At 38.6% G+C, this 21,139-nt stretch overlaps 1 protein-coding gene across 8 annotated transcripts in view; it reads left to right on the forward strand.

Moving 5' to 3' along the window:
- Positions 1-21,139, forward strand: part of ryr1b (ryanodine receptor 1b (skeletal)) — a 70,149-nt gene that overhangs the window by 44,741 nt on the left and 4,269 nt on the right. For 2 of the 8 annotated variants that reach the window (XM_038694161.1, XM_038694162.1), the window contains 24 exons: positions 704-874; positions 2,099-2,158; positions 2,266-2,400; positions 2,562-2,674; positions 2,787-2,883; positions 3,014-3,120; positions 3,217-3,268; positions 3,701-3,781; positions 7,815-7,914; positions 8,468-8,547; positions 8,734-8,810; positions 8,960-9,033; positions 9,477-9,494; positions 12,777-12,857; positions 13,142-13,230; positions 13,632-13,760; positions 14,407-14,511; positions 17,240-17,321; positions 17,411-18,720; positions 18,813-18,895; positions 19,308-19,491; positions 19,979-20,065; positions 20,459-20,716; positions 20,817-20,947. In XM_038694161.1, the coding sequence (XP_038550089.1) occupies positions 704-874; positions 2,099-2,158; positions 2,266-2,400; positions 2,562-2,674; positions 2,787-2,883; positions 3,014-3,120; positions 3,217-3,268; positions 3,701-3,781; positions 7,815-7,914; positions 8,468-8,547; positions 8,734-8,810; positions 8,960-9,033; positions 9,477-9,494; positions 12,777-12,857; positions 13,142-13,230; positions 13,632-13,760; positions 14,407-14,511; positions 17,240-17,321; positions 17,411-18,720; positions 18,813-18,895; positions 19,308-19,491; positions 19,979-20,065; positions 20,459-20,716; positions 20,817-20,947 (3,704 nt within the window). Of the gene's footprint in view, positions 1-703; positions 875-2,098; positions 2,159-2,265; positions 2,401-2,561; positions 2,675-2,786; positions 2,884-3,013; positions 3,121-3,216; positions 3,269-3,700; positions 3,782-7,814; positions 7,915-8,467; positions 8,548-8,733; positions 8,811-8,959; positions 9,034-9,476; positions 9,495-12,776; positions 12,858-13,141; positions 13,231-13,631; positions 13,761-14,406; positions 14,512-16,074; positions 17,167-17,239; positions 17,322-17,410; positions 18,721-18,812; positions 18,896-19,307; positions 19,492-19,978; positions 20,066-20,458; positions 20,717-20,816; positions 20,948-21,139 lie in introns of those variants that run through there. The other 6 variants (XM_038694164.1, XM_038694165.1, XM_038694168.1 and 3 more) reach the window with 4 other exon arrangements.

The raw sequence follows: 21,139 nt of genomic DNA on the forward strand, positions 1-21,139 counted from the left end.
ACTGTTTGAGTGATGTTCTTTTTCGTTGTTGCTGTAAGATAAGTAAGGCTACCTCCTCTCCTTGGCTGTCAGATGGGCATTACTGGAGTGAACTTCTGTTACCTGATCATCACAGTGCCTCTCTTTGCCCAAATAGCAGTGTTAACCCACACAACCCATAAACACTGAGGGCAGAGACGGTGCTGTGAGGCCAGACAACAGTCAGTAATGAGCATCAGGATAGGAGCGTGTGAGAAGAGCTCCAGGGCGAAGGAGCTGACCCCATAGACTTGTGCTGTTCTGTGTGCTGTCCAATGGACAGGATGTGCCCTGTCTGGCCACTGCACTACTAACAGTGAGGCTGCACTGTGTGTAACGACTGTAGCTGATGCAGCAATGAAGCACCTGAAACTCCACCAGAAGTCGATGTTTATAAGGAAATGCAGTTGTTGGATTTTCAGCTGATAAAGAAGTACATTTACTTAGTAGTTGACTTTATCAGCATGTTGTGATATTGCGTAAATTGTTACTCGGCAGTTGGTTCTTTCCATGTAATTTATCAATTTCCTGTTATGTTTTTTTTTAGAAGTAGTCTTACTTAATCACTTTTTAGTTAAATATTCTCAAAAGAATATTTTCCAAGGATAAATCTTTGATGTTTGAGGTGTAGAGGGTTGTAATTTGAATCGAGTCGATTGGTCTGAACTTTTCTTTTTCTCTTTAGTCTGGAGGCTCAGAGCAGGAACGTACCAAGAAGAAGCGGCGGGGTGATCGCTACTCTGTGCAGACTTCCCTAATTGTAGCAGCATTGAAGAAGCTTCTTCCCATTGGTCTCAATATGTGCTCTCCTGCAGACCAGGAGCTCATCAATCTTGCCAAGATCAGATACTCACTGGTACTTTGATGTCTTTGATACCAAAATGTTGACTGTATTTTGTCCCAAAATGAGAAAACTGACATATTTTCCCATTTATAGATGAGTTTATATATATATATATACATATATATGTGTATATATGTGTGTGTATATATATATATATATATGTGTGTGTGTGTGTGTGTGTGTATATGTATATGTATATACATATACATGTGTGTATATATATATATACACATGTATACACAAGACTTTCTCTATGTACACAAAAGGCCGAAATGCAGAAATTCTTTGGTTATGCAAACCGATTGTTGCAGCAACTGTCCAGGTGGCTGGGTGATTTTGGAAGTGAAGATGCAGGATGTGGAGATCCTAGGCTGGTGTGGTTACACGTGGTCTATGGTTGTGAGGCCGGTTTAATGTGAGGCCGGTTGGATGTACTGCCAAATTCTCTGAAACACCTTTTGAGACGGCTTATGGTAGAGAAATGAACTTTCACTTCACGGGCAACAGCTCTAGTGGAAATTCCTGCAGTCAGCATGCCAATTGCACGTTCCCTCAAAACTTGCGACATCTGTGGCATTGTGCTGTGTTATGGAACTGCACATTTTCGAGTGGCCTTTTATTGTGGCCAGCCTAAGGCACACCTGTGCAATACCCGTGCTGTCTGATCAGCATCTTGATATACCACACCTGCGAGGTGGATGGATTATCTCGGCAAAGGAGAAGTGCTCACTAACACAGATTTTGACAGATTTGTGAACAATATTTGAGAATATATTTGTATATTTGTGTACATAGAAAGAGATCTTTGAGTTCACCTCATGATGAATGAGGGCAAAAACAAAAGTGTTGTGTTTATAATTTTGTTTAGTGTATATACAGTATCTCACGTAAGTGAGTACACATTTGATTATATCTTTTCATGTGACAACACTAAAGAAATGACACTTTGCTACAATGTAAAGTAGCGAGTGGACAGATTGTATGTAAATTTGCTGTCCCCTCAAAATGTCTAAATCGTTGGCAACAAAGGTGAGTACACCCCTAAGACAGAAAACAGATTCAGTGTTGTCACATGAAAAGATATAATCAAATATTTACAATAATGTGAGAGGTGTACTCACTTTTGTGATATATATATATATATATATAGATATATATATATATATATTTTTTTTTTTTTTGATTGTCTTGAGTGAACAAATACATTATCAATGTCCTCTAAATCCTGGTCTCTAGAGAGACACAGATGAAGAGGTGAGGGAGTTCTTGCACAACAATCTACATTTGCAAGGCAAGGTAAGTATACATTTTTATTGTTTTACAGATTAAAGAAGAAAATAAAATACAGATCCCCTTGTGTATATCTTTACATGCATTATACATATTTTTGACCGTTGGTTCAGGTGGAGGACCCAGCTATGCGCTGGCAGATGTCTCTGTATAAGGAGATGGCTGGAAAGGCAGAAGATGCTGAGGACCCTGAGAAGGTGGTGAAAAGGGTACAAGAGGTGTCTGCTGTGCTTTACCACATTGAGGTGGTGAGTATAGACACAAACTCAGGTGCTCTTCAAGCAAACACATATGACTGTATACAAGGTGCAGGCATTATTTGATTGCCAATTGCAGCCTTATTGTTAGAAAAGCTTTGGCAAATATCCTCATGAAGAATTTGTTCAATCGACACTTTTTCTTGTTTTAGACTGAGCATCCGTACAAGTCCAAGAAAATGGTGTGGCACAAGCTGCTGTCCAAACAGCGTCGCAGGGCTGTGGTGGCCTGTTTCAGGATGACACCCCTGTACAACATCCCCAAGTAATGATTCCCTTCCTGCTCCATAACAAAACAATGCATAAAAAATCAGAAGGCTTTACATGAGCCATTACAACCCTTCTGAACTAAGGCTCATTGACCTCTCCTCTCACAGGCACAGGGCAACCAACATGTTCCTGGATGCCTACAAGCGCAACTGGTTAGGGACTGAGGGTTACTCATTTGAGGACAAGATGATTGATGACTTATCAGTAAGTCATCCTCCCCTTAATTCTGAGATGTAAAATTGGCGTACATGGTATATTGTCCATAATGTATTCTGTACTATGTTTTTTGCCCTGATTCGTGATATCTACAATAATTAATTAATTAATTAATTAGAAAGCCATGGAGGAAGAGGAGGAAGAGGAAGAGGAGACTGAGACGAAGCCTGACCCCCTTCATCAGCTGATTCTTCATTTCAGCCGCACAGCTCTCACAGAAAAGGCGTAAGAGCATCTTGCTTCTTCTGTGACTTCTCTCACTTTTGTGACTTGTTCCTCAATGTGACTCATTGCTTCCTGTTATGTGCTGTGTCATTACAGTAAACTTGATGTTGACCATCTCTATATGTCTTATGCTGATATTATGGCAAAGGTAAGACAGTCACTGAGCAACATCTTAAAATGTGGGTCTATGTGCACACTATATTGAGATGTAAATTGTGTTCTTTGTGCATGAAAAATGACAGATATACCAAATTATCTGTAGACATGACTGGAAATAGACATTGAAATTGCACAGCAGAAAGTAAGGTGTGAAGTTGTGATGCTGGTTGGTTGTATACAGTACATTTGTTTTCAACACCAACTATCTGGGATGATTCCCAATATAATTTGCACCTAACTGATATTGGTTCTCTTGCCATAACCTTTATGTGAATACATTTACATAACTGTGTAACCTTGCATGAGACATGACAGTGAAAAGGGTAATGAAATTGTAATTCAAGCTGGCCAAAGGCCACATGTGGAGTAAGATTGCTAAATCTTATGTAATCGTCCCTGAATTGTTGTCATCTCCCTCCAGAGCTGCCACATTGGTGAGGAGGACGAAGGGGGAGAGCAGGAGGGGGAGGAGCCATCCTTTGAGGTGCGACAGACAGAGATGGTATGGGGGGACCAGGGGAAGGGAGACAGGGGAGTCAGAAGAAGCAACTCCCCACGCAGTGGCCACACCACAACATCACACTCGGCACACCCCCCCCCCCACCCCACCCTTGCAACAACATTTCTCTTTTTCTCTTCCTGTCTTTTAATCGCTCACTCACACCACTTGTCTATTTCCTGCTATGGTGGACTGACTTGTGCATGCCTTTGCTGGACTCTGCACACCAGTTGGATCATTGTTATGGTTTTATTTCCTAAATTGCATGGATTGAGTGCAGAGAGATAAGATGCAGCTAGAGACAACAAATTAAACACAGGTCAAACAAACCACTTTGCTAGCTGTTTAATTTCAGAATCACAATTTCCAAGCCTGATGTGCTTTTGAATTTTTAGGGGTTGATTGACTAAGTTTACCACAAATTACTGTATCCTAGCATGGGTTAGCATATTTTTAAAATTTTTATTTAACCTTTATTTAACCAGGAAGTCCCTTGAAAGAGAGACCTGGCAAAGACAGCACCAGTTACAAATTAAATAGAAATAAAACAGAGTCAAAACAAACAAACATCACATATAAAAGAAAGGGATCCAAGCCACATAAGGTAGTTAATTTTCTCAGTTACATGGAATTTCAACATGGCTTTAAATTCATTTAGTGGGACTAGATCATTTAGATGTATTAAGTTTTACACATTATTACAAGACCAGGGAGCAAAGTAAGAAAAGGCTTTTTTCCCAGCTCAGTTAAAGACCTTAGAACCTGGTAAAATAGCCACCTGGTGGAACAGAGATGAGAACTGCTGGAATTCTGCTTCAGGAGAGGATATAAATATGCCAGCATGGTCTTGTACACAAAGAGATGCAAATTAAGTTGTCTACATATACTTAGTGACGGACAGTTAACCAGATCATTAAGCCTACAATGTTAATTATAAAACTTAAAGCACTATGATACACAGAATCTAAAAGGTGGAGAGTACTAATGGCAGCATGCATGTAGACAACATAACCATAGTCTAAAACACAAAGGAAGCCTGCACAAGTTTTTTTTTCGTGCGTGCGTTATTTCTGAAGTAAAAACCCAACCTTAGTTTAGTCTTTTTCACAAAGTTTTCAACATGAACTTTGAAAGAAGACTTGTCATCCAACCAAAACTGTAAATACTTATATGATAACACTTTTTCAATTGAGTCCCCATTTAGTGTAATGATAGATGATGTAGGGATCGGGAACAAGCCCCTGAAAACGTCAAAGTTTTCTTAGCATAAAGAACTGTGCCTATCACAAAACCTTAGTGCAATTATACAGTTAATATGTTACAAGCATGCTAATCAGCACTTACAAAATAAATCCTTAGTAAATCAACCCCTTAATATCTTAATGATTTGTTCCGCCCAGGTTTGGACACTGTGATGTTGTAGCTGTAGAGATCCTTGGCTTTTCCTGGAGGGTAGCATTACACCCATTTGTACTGCAAATTCTTAAATGTACTGTAAGAATCACTTCAGTGAGTTCGCTGTTGATTCTTATTTAGGGATATTTGCATCAACTGAACATCATTACTATTCCTTTTTGGTACCTGATATGTACTCAGAAATGTGATGTTGCCATCCAAGACTTAATTGAGCCACAATTTTTGGAAACGCTGATAAGAGTTATCAGTCCAAGCCATGCAGCAGGTTTCCTAACTAGAGTAGAACTAGCTCTCTTTTGCTGATATTGTGTCTGCTGTCAGTTTCTCCCAGACTTGCACAATCCTTTTGTGACTTACAACCTCCTGTACTCACCTGCTAGTTGGGCTGTGTTCAGCTATCTGGACTCACATAATAACTCTCGTTTGAAATCTAACAACTGACAAATATTTTGATTTTATTTGTCTTTACTTTGAATTGGACAGCCTTAACACCTCTCCCTCTCTGCGCTCACCGAGGATTACAGTAAAAGCCTGCACAGTCAGCCGTACATACACTGTCCCATACATTGTCCCAAACCCAGGTACACGCTCATGCAAGCATATACTGCAACACTCACAGACACACTCACGCCCACATACAGTCTATTTTCACTCATAACAAAGACACATCATTTGCTCGAAAGATGAGCAGAACCTCTGTAACTTGAGAGAATTTGCTCCATATTTATTTTAGACACAGTCAGGCTTATGAGGGAGGGGGGATTGGGAGGTGGGTGGAGGGAAGGGTAGATTTAGTTGTGGGTGCTTTGGGAGGGGCTTTGTGCATGGTGTGCAGTGGGTGGGTCAAATCTAACCTCTTTTGCCAACAGGATTGTTGTTCGTAGCAGCTATACTCATTTGTAACAAAGGGAGTAATGTACTGTAGTATAATATAGGACAGTGAAGTACAGTACAGTGGGCATACCAGGGAAGCTGAGTGCTTATGGAAAAGAAAATAATTAAAGAAGTATAATATAGTATAAAACCATACTGTGTAATATTGTACAATACTGTAGAATTGTTTAAATAATTTCAAAACCTTACACTGCAGTTATGTTATGTTATATTGACAAATAGTGAACAATATCAGCAAACACATACGATGTAAACAATATTATTTTATTTAGTTTAAATAGTTCAAGTTGCAATTTTCTAAAATCTCATTTAATAGAAAGATAATGCATTATCTGAAAAATCCATCCATGCAACTGCGATTTTAGAACATTAAATATCAATATCTACCGCTTGTTGTGTTGCTTGAAGTAAATACAAAGTTATTATCTTATAGTAGGCACTTCACAAGACTTCACAAGAGTCCAGTACTAAATAACTAAATGATTCTCATGGTCATTTCAAGTAAATTTACAGACTTACAGGCAGTGTTCAATGGTTAACTTGAAAACAGAGGAGAACCACTGATGCAGGTAGTATAACTTTAGGCCTTAAGGTAGAAAAACACTGAGTTGTATTGATGGAACCAGGATATGCATGCTGTGTTACTCAGACAACTGCTGTTGCTTCCTCGTAAGAATGTATGAAATATGTGTTGTGCTCTGGGAACAAATGTTTGCTGCCATCGAATGTTTGCTGCCTCGGTAATAATTGTCTTCATAACTAATACAGTACACATTATGTTCCGATGGAAGAGAATGTTTGTGTGTGTGTATGTTCCTGTATTTCTTTTCTGTCTTTGTGAGAATTAGTATGATTTTAGATGTGGCTTTTCCACAAATAAAGGGCCAGCGGTGCTGCCAACTCCTGAGCGAAAGTCTTGAATGATTCCAAGTATTTCCATCACCAAGACAGTGTTGTTGTTTTTTTAATTAGGTTCAATCAGGACCCTGAAGGGATAAATTAAATTAAATTAACAACATTTGGGGAAATACAATTGTATGCCATCTTGGCCTGATCTGGTGACGATTGAGAATCAGCAAACTTTGGCCTTTCTTAGCAAAAAGACCACATGTAGCCAGCCGAGCTCTGTCATGAGTAAAAGGAAAAAAAAATAAGGTGTATTTTATGTTCTTTATTCACTTTGTGTAGCTGCTTAGTAGCAATTTGTTGAGCATCCATGAACATCCCTCACCTCTGCGCAACATCAGCATTATGTGTTGCTGATAGCATAGTGCCAAATCCAGTGACCCTACTATGATGACAGGCCTGATGACATACAGTAGTTGTTCATCAAAAAATAACTTTATTAATTTTACAACTCTTAAAATCGTCATGTAATGCTTACTGAGCTAGCTGCGTCTTTTTGTTTCTAGTCTTTGTGCTAAGTTAAGCTAACCAGACATATTACTGTAACGAACAGAAAAGATTAATATTGCTATTAATTTGAACCTGCTGGTTTTAATCTTAGCTAACTGGAATGTCTTGTATGTCGTCATCAGCTTTAGCTACATTACAAATGTCTATGCGTGCAGTCAATTGATGGTCATAATTAGGATAGAATTATGAGGTTATGAGTGTGCGTGTTTGTGTGTGTGTGTGTGTGTGTGTGTGTGTGAATGAGTGCGGGGGGGCAGTGCAGTTCCTGTTTGCAGGGTTTCAGCTGTGTCCCTCCTGCTCTGCTCCACAGGAAAAGGAGATGGAGAAACAGAGGCTTCTGTACCAGCAGTCCCGTCTACACAATCGTGGGGCAGCAGAGATGGTGCTGCAGATGATCAGTGCCTGTAAAGGTAGTTGCCACACACACACACACACACACACACACACACATTCACACATTGAGTCACTCGTGTGGACATTATATTGGATTAAATTAAGTAATTATTTTAATTATGGTATTTTTAAACCTGGGCCCTATTTTCACATATCAATGAGAAATTACCCATCTAGGCTAATCTGCAACAAATCTGTAATTTTTTTGAGCTGTGTAACTATTACAATTCCCTAAAGCCCAGTTAATTGAATGCTAGGATCGAGCTGTAAGATGCATTTCTTCTTTCTCAGGTTTAGTCCAAATCAGATCAGTGGTGTTTGAGATATTAAAATTATGTTGATGTTTTACCTTGCCTCAAGGAATAATAATAATAATAATAATTGCAGTAGATAAATGCTGTAATGTTGGATGCCAGTTCAGTTTTAAATGCCAGCACAGAACAATGTGATGCACAGTTTTCTGAAAGCAAGATCAGCAATTTGTGAAATATTGTTTTTGAGATGATCCACTTTGATCTCATTATTGGGTCAAAGATTGTTGCACACCACTGATGTCTCTACTTATTTCAGGTGAACCTGGAGTCATGGTTTCTTCCACACTCAAACTGGGAATTTCCATCCTCAACGGAGGCAACAGTGATGTACAGCAGGTAAATAGACCCTATGAGAGTTTTACACACATTTTAGACAATTACATTTTTATTAGAAAGCTGGACCAAAGAGCTAAACTAGATTTCGATTTCTCAGTTTAACAACACTGCTACTGACCATCTTTAATCTTTTCAGTAGATTTCTGTTGTTTAGAAAATGTTTTCTGTCTCCCTGCCTGTGTGCAGAGAATGCTGGACTACCTGAAGGATAAAAAGGATGTGGGATTCTTCCTTAGCATTCAGGCTCTGATGCAGACGTGCAGGTCTGTAATTAATTCATAAGTCACATTTTTGTTGTTAACCTCTCTTGTTTTTGATTATTGCGGTTGTAAGACCCTACTCTAAACCGTGTTTGAGATGGACTGATTGGAAGTAAATGTTTGTATATTGACTGAGTATTTGATGTTGTCAGCGTTTTGGACCTGAACGCTTTTGAGAGACAGAACAAGGCCGAGGGCCTTGGGATGGTTTCAGAGGAGGGCACTAGTGAGTATGGTCTACAGCTTCTAACTGTCACGTGGTATCTAAACACACTGCCATACACACAGCTTCATTTAGACATAGACAAACACACATTGCCACATCTTTGTTTTCCTACATCATTTTGCATTGGTTTGTGACACATTATGCATTTCTCTAGTCCAATGTGTAGTCTATTCTTGTATGCATTAGTGTGTGCCTGTTTGTGGATGCCAGGTTGCAGGTATGTTTTCATGTTAGTGTGACATGAGACTCTTGTATTAGCATTTTGACTGTTGATGTATGTGATGATCTGTTTATCGTCCACTGACAGCCATGAGGTTTATAGACTCACTGCGTCTCTTTGTCCTTCTCTCTCCCACATCTTGATCACTTTTCCCGTTTCAACCCTTTACCTCTCATACCCATGTCCTTCCCACCTGTCCATTTGCTGCACACTCGGTTCTCAGATAAGAAGCTAGAACGTGGTAAATAAAACTTTGCTCTCCTCTATTTTTTTCTCTTCTTTCTGTCCTCTCTGTCTCTTTTAGCTCTTAATCACCTGACTAGTATTTTCCTTGCTGTGAACTTAATATGCATTTCATTTCACACTCAAGGACCCAGTAAAATAAAACTTTATGCTCACTCTTACATTATAATGGAAAACTTGCAATGATACACATGCTGCTGTAGCTGTACTTGCACAGTCCAATTGTATCTTTGCCTTTTTCCTCTTGAAGTGATTGTGAAGTTTCATTTTCATCCTTGAGTGTTTTATCCCAGATCTACTGTACCTCTGACACTCTCAGTCTTGTGACTGATTAACGGGAAGGAAAGGCAGTAACCTCATTCCTCCTCTCCCACACAGTTCTCTGAAGTAGATCACAGAGAACTACCCTGACCCTGTGTCCTAGAAACTCTGAAATGAATTGCAGCAGCAGTAGGGACTCTCCTAGTCCTGTATTTCTCTTATTTACATTATCAACATGAAGCTGATTCGCCTGTTAGATGGTAGTATGTCCAGGGTTGACCCACACAGCAAGACCATCTGTGTTAGGCCAGTGCATATAAACCCTTGCATTCCCTCAAATGTCCCCTAACTTCTGATAATTGTTATTTAATCCTGCTTTACCACGGCAGTGTGATATAATTTCTGCGGAATACCAACATTTAATTGTGGCCTTCGAAGTACAACAGGTTACAAGTAAAAGATGCAACAACTAAAGGCTTGTTGCTGATTCCAGCACGGGCTCTCTCCCCAGTCCTTTGTCTATTCGGGACTGTAATACTCAGGTCAGCTGAGTTTCATGTGTGACAAAGCATGGATCATAAAGGAAAAGAATAACTATGTTAATTGTAAACTAGAAAACTGTCAAGATGAGAGAGAAAAATGCAGATTGAAATGCTGAATAGAATACTGTGTAGCTGTGTTCATTTCAGCTATTGCTGAGTCATGTAGCTTGTAATTATGTATTTTTATACTCCTAACCTGTTGACTCTGTTGTATGTGACCCCTTTGCTTGCTACAGATTGTAGATTATTTAACAGTGGTCACTATGATTACAGAGTTCACCCCTGGCACCTTGTCCTTGTTAGTTGTTGTAGGAAAATGTGCAACCCAGCATCACCACAGTGAACACTTGTTTTGTTTATGTACCATCATATGTAAATTTGAGCATGCCTGTGCATTTTTGACAAAGACTAAATTTTTGTAATGGATGGGATGTAAAATGTAATGAAGTGCAATATTTAGATCACAACATACTTATATCTAGTGACTTAGGGCTAACTTAGGGCTGGACAATAAAACAATAACAATAATAATTGCGATATAATTTTTTATTCAATAACAATATAACAAATGTTCAATAAATATTCAATAAATGTTTGATTTTGCTGAGGAAAAAGGGCTGAAAAAACCTTTTAATTAATTTTAGTCATGCATATTTGTTGACAAAGATTTTATCATAAGTGTTCCATAAATGATCCATTGTTTGGCATCAAGTGTTGAACATAAAGAGGAGTTTAAACCACAATCAACCATCAGGTTTCTTCAACTTTCACTCAGGAGAAAAAGTCAGCCTTTAAACTCAAAAGAATTAACAATTTGATACTTAGTGTGATAATTATCGTTATCTAAAGATCTTAAACTTTTTATCGTGATTTTTGGCCATATCGTCCAGCCCTAAGTGAACTGCCCACATGTAAATAGCTACTCACAACATGAGTTGTCATTCTTTACTTACACCCTGAGAACAAGCGGGATTGACTTGCCGGTTCTGCATTTTCAAGCATTAGATATACATTAGAGTGTATTGAGTCTTTTTTCCCCCCAACATCCATATTCATATATTACTGGAGTTTGCAGAGTTCGGTAGATCTGTCCTGCATGATGTGATGGTGTGCCTTGAAATTATCCATGTATTTCTGTGTTCACTGTCATTTGTGCCACAGGTGTTTCCTCAGTTGTGTATATATATATAAATGTCCGTATTCCCTGGTTTCCTGTCTTTGTTTATCTGTGTATTGTCCATGTCAATGTGATGTGAAAAGTGTTTGATCTGCTGCTCATTTGAGTTTTGTTGAATAGATATTGTGTAAAACAGATCTGGAGAGCTTGAATAAGGTAAAGATTGGGGGAGGGAAGCAGGAAAAAATCAGGATTTCCTTTCCCGCTGACACATGGATGGGGACTCTTTGTGTTCTTTGTAGTTCTTTGTGGTTTTCACTAACATAATCTAATGAAAGCACGGGAGTGGTGTGATGTGATGGTACTTACAATTGTACTTTTTTGCAGTGCACATGTGTGTACATACTTACACACAGTCACACCTGCATAACAACATGCATACAGCACATATACAGGTACACTAAGCAGTGTCCCTGAATGTCATTACACACACCCTGTGCTTTAGTTTTATCTGCTGTTGAAGAACGTTATTTTCTTCTTGAAAATTACAAATCTATTACTAAATCCTGCACTGCATTTGAGCATCTTTTCAGTGTTTAGTGTGTATCAGTAAATGTGTAATGTTAAGTTGGAGTACCATAATCAACATTTCACCAGTGTTGATTCTTAATTAATCCAGTTGATGCTCAATGTAAAAATCTAATCTTGATACTGTTAGTCTGTTTAAATCGGCTGTCTTAACAAGTCATTTGGTTTGAGATGTAGCCTTATTTTACTTAAAACTAGAAAAAGCTTTTTATACTTTTCATATCTTGAAAAGGACTAAGGCAGATCTCTAGTTTAAATAAAATGAATTATATATTCTGTAAAAAGTTGATTTATCTTTGGAACTGGTGGTATAATTATGCCTGCTTCTTGTCCAAAATGTTAGGACTCAAACAACTTGTTAAGATGGAAATACATACTAGTATATTGTTTTATTGCGAGAACCTTCTTAGGTACTAATATACCTAAATAAAAAGCTATAAAAACTATAATTCACACTAGATTTTGTTGGTAAAATGTTAGTTATTTATTTATCTTTTTACAAGGTGATATGACAGATATCTTGCATGACAGTAAACAAGATTCAAGATGTTAAATAGCAGTGGGATAAGAATAAGTAAAAAAGTTAAATACACTGGTATTTACTTTGAATACAGCTAATCCCTTGTGCTTAGTTTTATTTGCCACTGTACTCTTAACAAAATAACATCAAAACGAGTTCACATGTACACAGAGTATATGTGAACTCATTTTGGGACAGCTGAAACGTTCTTTTGCACGGATTCATTTGGATTTCCTGTGTTCCTCTGCTCAGATGAGAAAGTGATGTCGGATGATGAATTTACATGTGACATCTTCCGCTTCCTGCAGCTTCTTTGTGAGGGCCACAATAATGGTGAGTGTCTTTACCAAACACCGGGGTGGTTTGAACTTTAAAGTGACCTTCCAGCATGGAGAGTTCTCTCTTAGTTCCTTACAATGTACTGTCTGAGACAATGAACCACTGTGGTACATTTATTCTGTACCGTATCATGCACTTGATACATTACCCTCTAACTGGATTGTTAAAGGTAGTTCTTGACGTTTTTGACATTTAGGGACATTCTATTTCTTACTGAGAGTAATTAACCCCAGCTAATATTTTACATTTTAAAAACTCCATTTAAATCTTCTTTTCAGATTTTCAGAACTACCTGAGAACTCAGACAGGCAGCACCACTACCATCAATGTCATCATTTGCACTGTGGACTACCTGCTTCGACTACAGGTCACTCTGATATACTGATTATGGTTCTCTGATCTTAGTCCCATCAACTCCACACCCTCCTTTCTACATGTATAGATTGGATTAGTGAGATTTTATTTTATTTTTTTGCTTGTTTTGTTTTTGGTTTTTTTGAGAGAGAAGTTGTTCATTTTTCAAGTTTAGCTTAATGTACTACCTTTCTAGCATATTTATGCTGATCAAAAACTTTGACAGTACATAAAGAAGAAATAAACATAAATTCTAATTCTGTGATATGTGTATGAATATACTTTAACTTCATATACAAAAGAATATACAATTTAGCATGGACAAATATATTAATTTTCATTTAGGTCAATTAAATAGTAAGATAGAATTCAAAAGTGACATAATATTGTCTTCCTACTCCTTCCTATTCACAGGAGTCAATCAGTGACTTTTACTGGTACTACTCTGGAAAAGACATTATTGATGAACCTGGTAAGAGGAATTTCTCCAAAGCAATGACTGTGGCCAAGCAGGTCTTCAACAGTTTGACTGAGTACATCCAGGTAAGAAAGTTTCATGCTGGGGAAGGAGTTTCACAATTGTCCGTGTATGATGGTGGGAAGCCAGTAAGGCATCGTGTGCTTGACACTGCAATACAAACACCCACTTGTTGGAGGATGAAATCTGTAGGGGGTTAGCCTGAACATGCCAACTGTGTATGTTACGCCGTCCCAGGTTAGCAGGTTTTCCTGGAAGTTGAAAAGGGAAAGGAAATTGGCCTTGTGAGATTGGTAAATAAAAATGCATATTAATACAGGAATTCCAAGTTTGTTTCTTCCAAAAATAAATATAAAATGTACTTCTCCATAACAATTTTAATGTTACAATATGTGTAGACCAGATTATCAAAACAAAACACTGTAGTCAATGAAATGAAACAGATGAAAAATCTAGATTTTAAACATTTGTCCCCACTGAAAATACCTATTAATATATAGACAGATGTTGTTTCAGAACATCTAGTTTGAAACACAAGACACCGTTAAAATATATCTCCTTATATGATGACTACTTTATTCCAAGCCATCCACTTGCTGCTGTAATGTTGAAATTTCTCTCTTGTGAGACAAATAAAGGCTGATCTTATCTTATGATGACAGCATTGGAATATTATGTACATTTTCCACATTGTATTTCTGTGTTTGTCAGGGTCCCTGTACTGGTAACCAGCAGTCTCTGGCCCACAGCAGATTGTGGGACGCTGTTGTGGGCTTCCTGCACGTCTTTGCTCACATGATGATGAAACTTGCTCAGGTAAGAAACATCCCAGTAAATAAATTCATTTTCCTTATAGTACATTTTAATTCATTCAGTAAAGTATGTATTTATTTGATTATTCTTTTGTTTAATTAATTGTTTTTTATATTTTAACTAGCTGTTTTAATTTAAAGCCCAGGTAGCCATGTTGTTAATACACTATTCTTATGTGTCACTTACCACATTTATAACTATGTATGTTATTATGTTAATTGATATAATTCAGGGGTTTTCAAAGTGTGAGGCGGGCCTCCCTAGGGGGGCTCCAAACAGTTTCAGGGGAGGCTCAGTGAATGGAAGTGAAACAATATTACATTACTTATTGCATTAGTTATCAGAAGGAGATCACATAGAATAGCCTACGTGTGAGAGTTCAGAGATATAGTAGTTTTTGGGAACTGTTTTCCCCCCATCAGAAACTAATCAGAAGATTAGTCAGAAGTTATGTAAAACAGTAATATTAGGCTATTTTGGTTAAAATGTTGAGTGTCGATGGGATCAAATAATATAATCATGATCCCATAGGCATCCAGGAATTGAGCAAAACTTACCAAGTAAACTAAAGCTGTGGTGGGGGGCGCCATTTCCCAAGTTTTGTCTAAGGGGAGGCCCACTGTTTCAGACTTTGAAAACCCCTGATATAATTGATTTAAAGTAGTCTAGTTTGATTTTAGATTTATCCTTTATACCTTCCCATTAAGCAAGTGTGTTTCTTTCTGAACCCTGCACAAGCCATGGGGATAACATTAGTATTAAAGGCTAATTAAATCTGTTTGCCAAATTATTATTGCTGAATTATATTTTGACCAACATCACTTCACCAGATTCAGATTGGAAACAACATGATTTCAAGTTGAGATGGCAGAAACAATTTGAGGAAAAACACATACTCTTCCTTTCTCTTTAATTGAACTGATTCTGTATAATACAGTTATTCCGCCTTACATGTTTTCCTTTCAAAGTACTGACCAGTGCTAAGCGTTGGATTGTGCGTCAGACAAATGTGTGTTTTGCTTTGAATAATGTGTGTCTGCAGTCTGCAACTTGTTTGAAATAAGGAGGAGCTGCAGTGTTTTCTACTCAGCCTAATTTTGAGTAACAGTGGTGATTGCTACTGATGCTGCTGTTTACAATGCATTTTATATCTTGAATATCTTTAAAATGGTATGTAATTAGGGTTTGTTTAAACACAAAAAGCAAGATTTGCTTACAGATGAGTTGTGGTCATACATAGTTTTTCAGAAATCCTGTGATTACACCAAACAAATTCACTTTTACATGTGCACTGAAAAAAAAAGTTAATCTCATGTTTTTGCATTGGATAAGAAAGCAGATCTGTGCTAATTCATCAACACTAAAATTTAAAAAGCTCAAAAAAGGTTTTAAAATAGATGTGTTTGGTCTGATGATTAAAATAGAGGCCTGTACTGAGGACTTTAGCTTAGAATGAAATCTTTAAGATATAATTTACATAAAATAATATCCAGATTTAAACAAATACAAAAATGAAGTAAAAATGTTGATGGATAACATTTTTATTTTCATGTGAAACCCTGTTAGATGCACCCCGATCCTGGACAACGAAATGGCGTAAGAATCTGTTTCTCTCCTCCAGTGCATCTCATTTAGAGACCTTTCATGCTTTCTTGAAGATCTCATGCTTCATCACATTATTAAATATGCAGCTTAAAAGCACATTAATTTACATTTCCCTCGTTGTGTATTACCTTTGTATCAGTTCATGTTTTGTCTTGCGTTAACTGTTATTATTGCTTTTTTCTAACAAAGGTAACGTGTGACAAGGAACAGACACTGACTGTCCATTCAGAGACTGAATAAATGTTGACTAGGAAAAGATTAAACAAGTACTAAATTGCATCAAGAGTGTTCAGACACATCCTGAAATATATTATTCCATTGTTAAAGGTGGTTTACTACTAATATAATTATATTATATACAAATACATTAATAGTCAGCTCTGCAAACAGATATATATGTCTCAGAATTAATATATTTCATCGCTTTGCTCTTTGACTTTGATTTGTAAGAAGTTTATGCAAAAAATTATTGATTGCTTATTTTCCCTTTATTAGTTATATTTCATGTTGTTCCCTGAAGCACCTATATATCTTGCTTGGCTTATTTTCATTTAATTGTAAGTTTGTGCTGTAGAGGTATTACAAGGTACCACTGTGATTTCACAGATGGCTGATGCTTGCAAATCCTGACATCCTTTTCCTCTAGATCTCCACCAGCCTGACAACCACTATAGACTGCCTAAAATATTTGTGGCTCTTGTTATGTGCTGGTGCAGGTCTTCAGGAGAGCTAAGATCAGCGTCTGCAAATAAGTTTATGTCATCCTTGCTCCCATGCTGCAGCCACTTTTTAAGATAAAGGGGAAAGCCGGGGTTGTCTAGTGGTATTTTCTTCACTCCTCTCATACCTGCCTCTGTTTCCAGTGTCTGTCTTGCTTTCCATCACATTAAGTAAATTTGTGATGTTAAAAATGTATATTCTTTATTTAAAAATGCAAACCCAGGATCATTTTTGGAGTAGAGCACACTCTGAGGTAGCGTCTCTCGCCAGTTTATGTCTCACAGAGAAACACATATCCTCTCAAAATAAACTTTCCGTCCGGAATTTTCCGTCAGTACACATGTAAAGAATGTTATTTTCTCTGCTGTTTGTTTGTGTGTTGCTTTATGTTTTGGCTTTGTTGCAGGACTCCAGTCAAATTGGACTGTTGAAGGAGCTGTTGGATCTGCAGAAGGACATGGTAGTGATGCTTCTATCTCTTCTTGAAGGTATGATGTCCATTCCAGTCCAGTGATCTCTTTTCTGTCACATACTTTTTATATATTTATTATCTCCTCTTACTTTATACTGCTCCTAGGCAATGTGGTGAATGGTACTATTGCCAAGCAGATGGTTGACATGCTGGTGGAGTCCTCCAGCAACGTGGAGATGATTCTTAAGTTCTTCGACATGTTCCTTAAGCTCAAGGACATAGTGGCGTCTGACGCTTTCCGAGATTATGTGACTGACCCCCGTGGGCTAATCTCCAAGAAGGACTTCTCCAAGGCCATGGACAGCCAGAAGCAATATTCTCCCTCAGAAATCCAGTTCCTCCTCTCTTGCTCAGAGGCTGATGAGAATGAGATGATCAACTTTGAGGAATTTGCTGATCGTTTCCAGGAGCCAGCAAAAGACATTGGTTTCAATATTGCCGTTCTGCTCACAAACCTTTCAGAGCACGTACCCCATGACACTCGCCTTCAGAACTTCCTGGAGCAGGCAGAGAGCGTGCTCAACTACTTCCGCCCTTTCCTTGGTCGTATTGAGATCATGGGAGCCAGCAGGAAGATCGAGCGCATTTACTTTGAAATCAGCGAGGCAAACCGCAACCAGTGGGAAATGCCTCAAGTCAGGGAGTCCAAACGGCAATTCATCTTTGATGTGGTCAATGAGGGTGGTGAGAGTGAGAAAATGGAGATGTTTGTGAACTTCTGTGAGGACACCATCTTTGAGATGAACATTGCTGCATCGATCTCTGAGCCTGAGGGAGATGGTGCAGAAGAAGAAGATGATGAGGAAGAAGAGGAGGGTGGTGGAAATGAAGGAGAGTCTGGAGAAGGAGAGGAAGGCAGTAGAGAAGGGGAAGATTCAGAGTCAACCTCAGCCTTTGCAGACTTTCTCAAGAGCGTGGTTAACTTCTTCAACATGTTCACCTTCCGTAACCTGCGGCGTAGGTACCGCAAACTAAGAAAAATGACAGTTAAGGAGATGGTGGTCTGTCTGGTTACATTTATCTACACTGTTCTGATGGGTATCCTGATATTTGTTTATAATATATGTAAGGGTTTCTTCACACTCATATGGAAGGTGTTGTTTGGTGGAGGCTTAGTTGAGGGCGCCAAGAAGATGACAGTGACAGAGATCCTTGCTAGTATGCCAGATCCCACACAGGACGAAGTTCACGGGGACTTGCCACCTGAACCAGGGGCAAGAGAGGTCCAAGACGCAGACGGAGCAGCAGACCTGTTAGATGCTGTGGGAGGAGAGGAGGAAGAGGAGGATAGTGAGGCGAGGGAAGGAGGACGTCTTCCTGGTTTCAATACTCCTGGGGGACTTGGAGACTTTGGTGAGACGACACCTGAAGAGCCTCCGACTCCAGAGGGCACGCCACTACTGAAGAGAAAATTGGTGAGATGTTCTGTTGGATAGTTGTTTACTCTTGTTTAGTGTGAATGCTCTCCATTAATCAGTTAATTAACTGCAAAATAATTATTAAACAGTTGGCCGCTGCAGTGGGAGGACAAGATGAGGGGGAAACAGTTCATTCCGAAGAGGAGGCTCCTCAGGAGACTGAGAAAGCAGAGTAAGTGGTCAGCCTGCTGGAGACCAACATACACAAAATTATAAATGCAACACTTTTGTTTTTGCCCACATTCATCATGAGCTGAACTCAAAGATCTTTGAGGGGCAAATACAAAAGTGTTGCGTTTATAATTTTGTGTATGTTGGTTTTTGTTCAGTGTACTGAGCTTTTGCCAAAGATAATTTCAAGCTAACTTTGAATCACTCAAAGCTTAGAGTTATAGCTACGGCATGTTGGCTATTGACAGATTTACAAGTAAATATGAATTTAGAGTTTACACAATTAAAGTGCCAGAGCAAATGTGTAAGTAATTCTGAATCAATTTGTTTAGTCTGTATCTGTGTAGTAATCCAATTTTTTAGTTTTAAAAGAAAAAGAAAGAAATGTTTCTCTCCTCACGTGTCTTTTAAAGCATTGAAAATGGTGAGAAGACTGAGAAGGCTGAACCTGAACCTGAGGTACAGGAGGTAAAGGAGGAAGAGATTGAGCTTAAAGAGGAAGGGCCAGTGAAGACCAAGGCAAAGAAAGACAAGAAACATGCTGAGGAGGGCTTTGAGCTGTGGAATGAGCTGGAAGTTCAGAGGATTAAATTCATGGTGAGCAGCTCTCTATTACAGTACAGTTTTTGAATTTATGTAGTGAGCCATTACATGGTGCCATAGTCTGCCATGTTAAATTGTAATATGCTGGTATTTTAAGGAGCTAAGTTTGCTGCAAATGGAGCTTGATATGTTCATCCAATTTTATTTGATTTTATTTGGTTTTGAAAGGTTGTTACTGAGAAAGCTGGCCCTTTTTTTCTTGGAACACTTGTGACTAACCCTATGTATGACCCATAGAAAACAATTGGCATCTACATGACAGTAGGCGTTAGCGCCAATTTAGTATTTCCCTAATCATTTTCCTGCGGTAGTGTTACAACACAATGTGTGCATATTTTCAGTCAGTCCTAACACAGTATTATTTGTTACCTAAACAATTTTCAAATGTTAATGCAGTGGAATCAGGCAGTAAAATGTTGATTTAGCGCTTTGCTTAGGAAAAACTCATGTCTTACTTGCTTATTAATCTCTCCGCCCCTAGAACTACCTTTCTCGCAACTTCTACAACCTTCGGTTCCTGGCCCTGTTCATTGCCTTTGCTCTCAATTTCATCCTGCTCTTCTACAAGGTTTGTAAATTTATAACTATGGTAACTTTAGATGACACACTGGCACAAACAGTATAGTATCAAATGTGAGCGATCCTGCAAAATCTGATATTTAATCTTTTTGTGTGTAGGATGTTCCACTTCATAATTATACATTTCATTGGCTCTTTTCAAGAGTTGACTCATATAAAATTTGATTAATCGGTAAAACAATCACTGATATTCCCGGACAGGATAAAGGTTTACTCCAAAATCATGGCTGCCATCAGTGGGTGGTTGTTAAAAGTATAACGTACTATTTACATGTCATTTCAACTTTTTTGAAATGTGGTGTCATGCCACACAAATACATATAGAGACACTCAAAAGCCTCAACAAAACTTGCAGGACTCATTTTGTGACTGACCTTTCCAGGTGTCTGAGAGTCCTCCAGGCGAGGAGGACTTTGAGGGTTCTGCACTGTTTGAGGGCTCTGGCTTATTTGAAGGCTCTGGTGCAGAGGAGGATGGGTCTGGATTAGATGACGGAGCTGGAGAAGATGATGAAGAAGAAGGTCCATTATACTACTTCTTAGAAGAGAGCACAGGGTACATGGAGCCCGCTATGGCTTTCTTCGGTATCATCCACACCATCATCTCCTTTCTCTGCATCATCGGCTACAACTGCCTCAAGGTATGTGGTGTTTGCTGTGCTTTGCTCCACAAAAATCCAACGACTTGTTTGTGTCTGTTTGTGGGCTTCATGCAGTTTGTCTTCTGTTCCTGCCCTTCAGGTCCCTCTGGTTATCTTCAAGAGAGAGAAGGAGTTAGCCAGAAAGCTGGAGTTTGATGGTCTCTATGTCACTGAGCAGCCTGAGGATGATGACATCAAGGGCCAGTGGGACAGACTGGTGCTCAACACCCCGTAAGAGCTCTGTTACGTTATCATATAGATCGACAGCTATACAGTCGAGTATTGAACAGGCCTGAAATTTCAACCCAACCTGTCCTGATTCATTTAATTCAGGCCCAAAACAACATGAAGCACAAAGCCAATATTTCAGCATCAAAACTGTCTCTCCTAAGACATTGTGAATGATGGACCTATTAAGCAGTT

Source organism: Micropterus salmoides, unplaced genomic scaffold (genome assembly GCF_014851395.1).
Source record: "Micropterus salmoides isolate LMB-PRFRI ecotype aquatic unplaced genomic scaffold, ASM1485139v1 Ms_hic_scaffold_3, whole genome shotgun sequence".
NCBI lineage: Eukaryota > Metazoa > Chordata > Actinopteri > Centrarchiformes > Centrarchidae > Micropterus > Micropterus salmoides.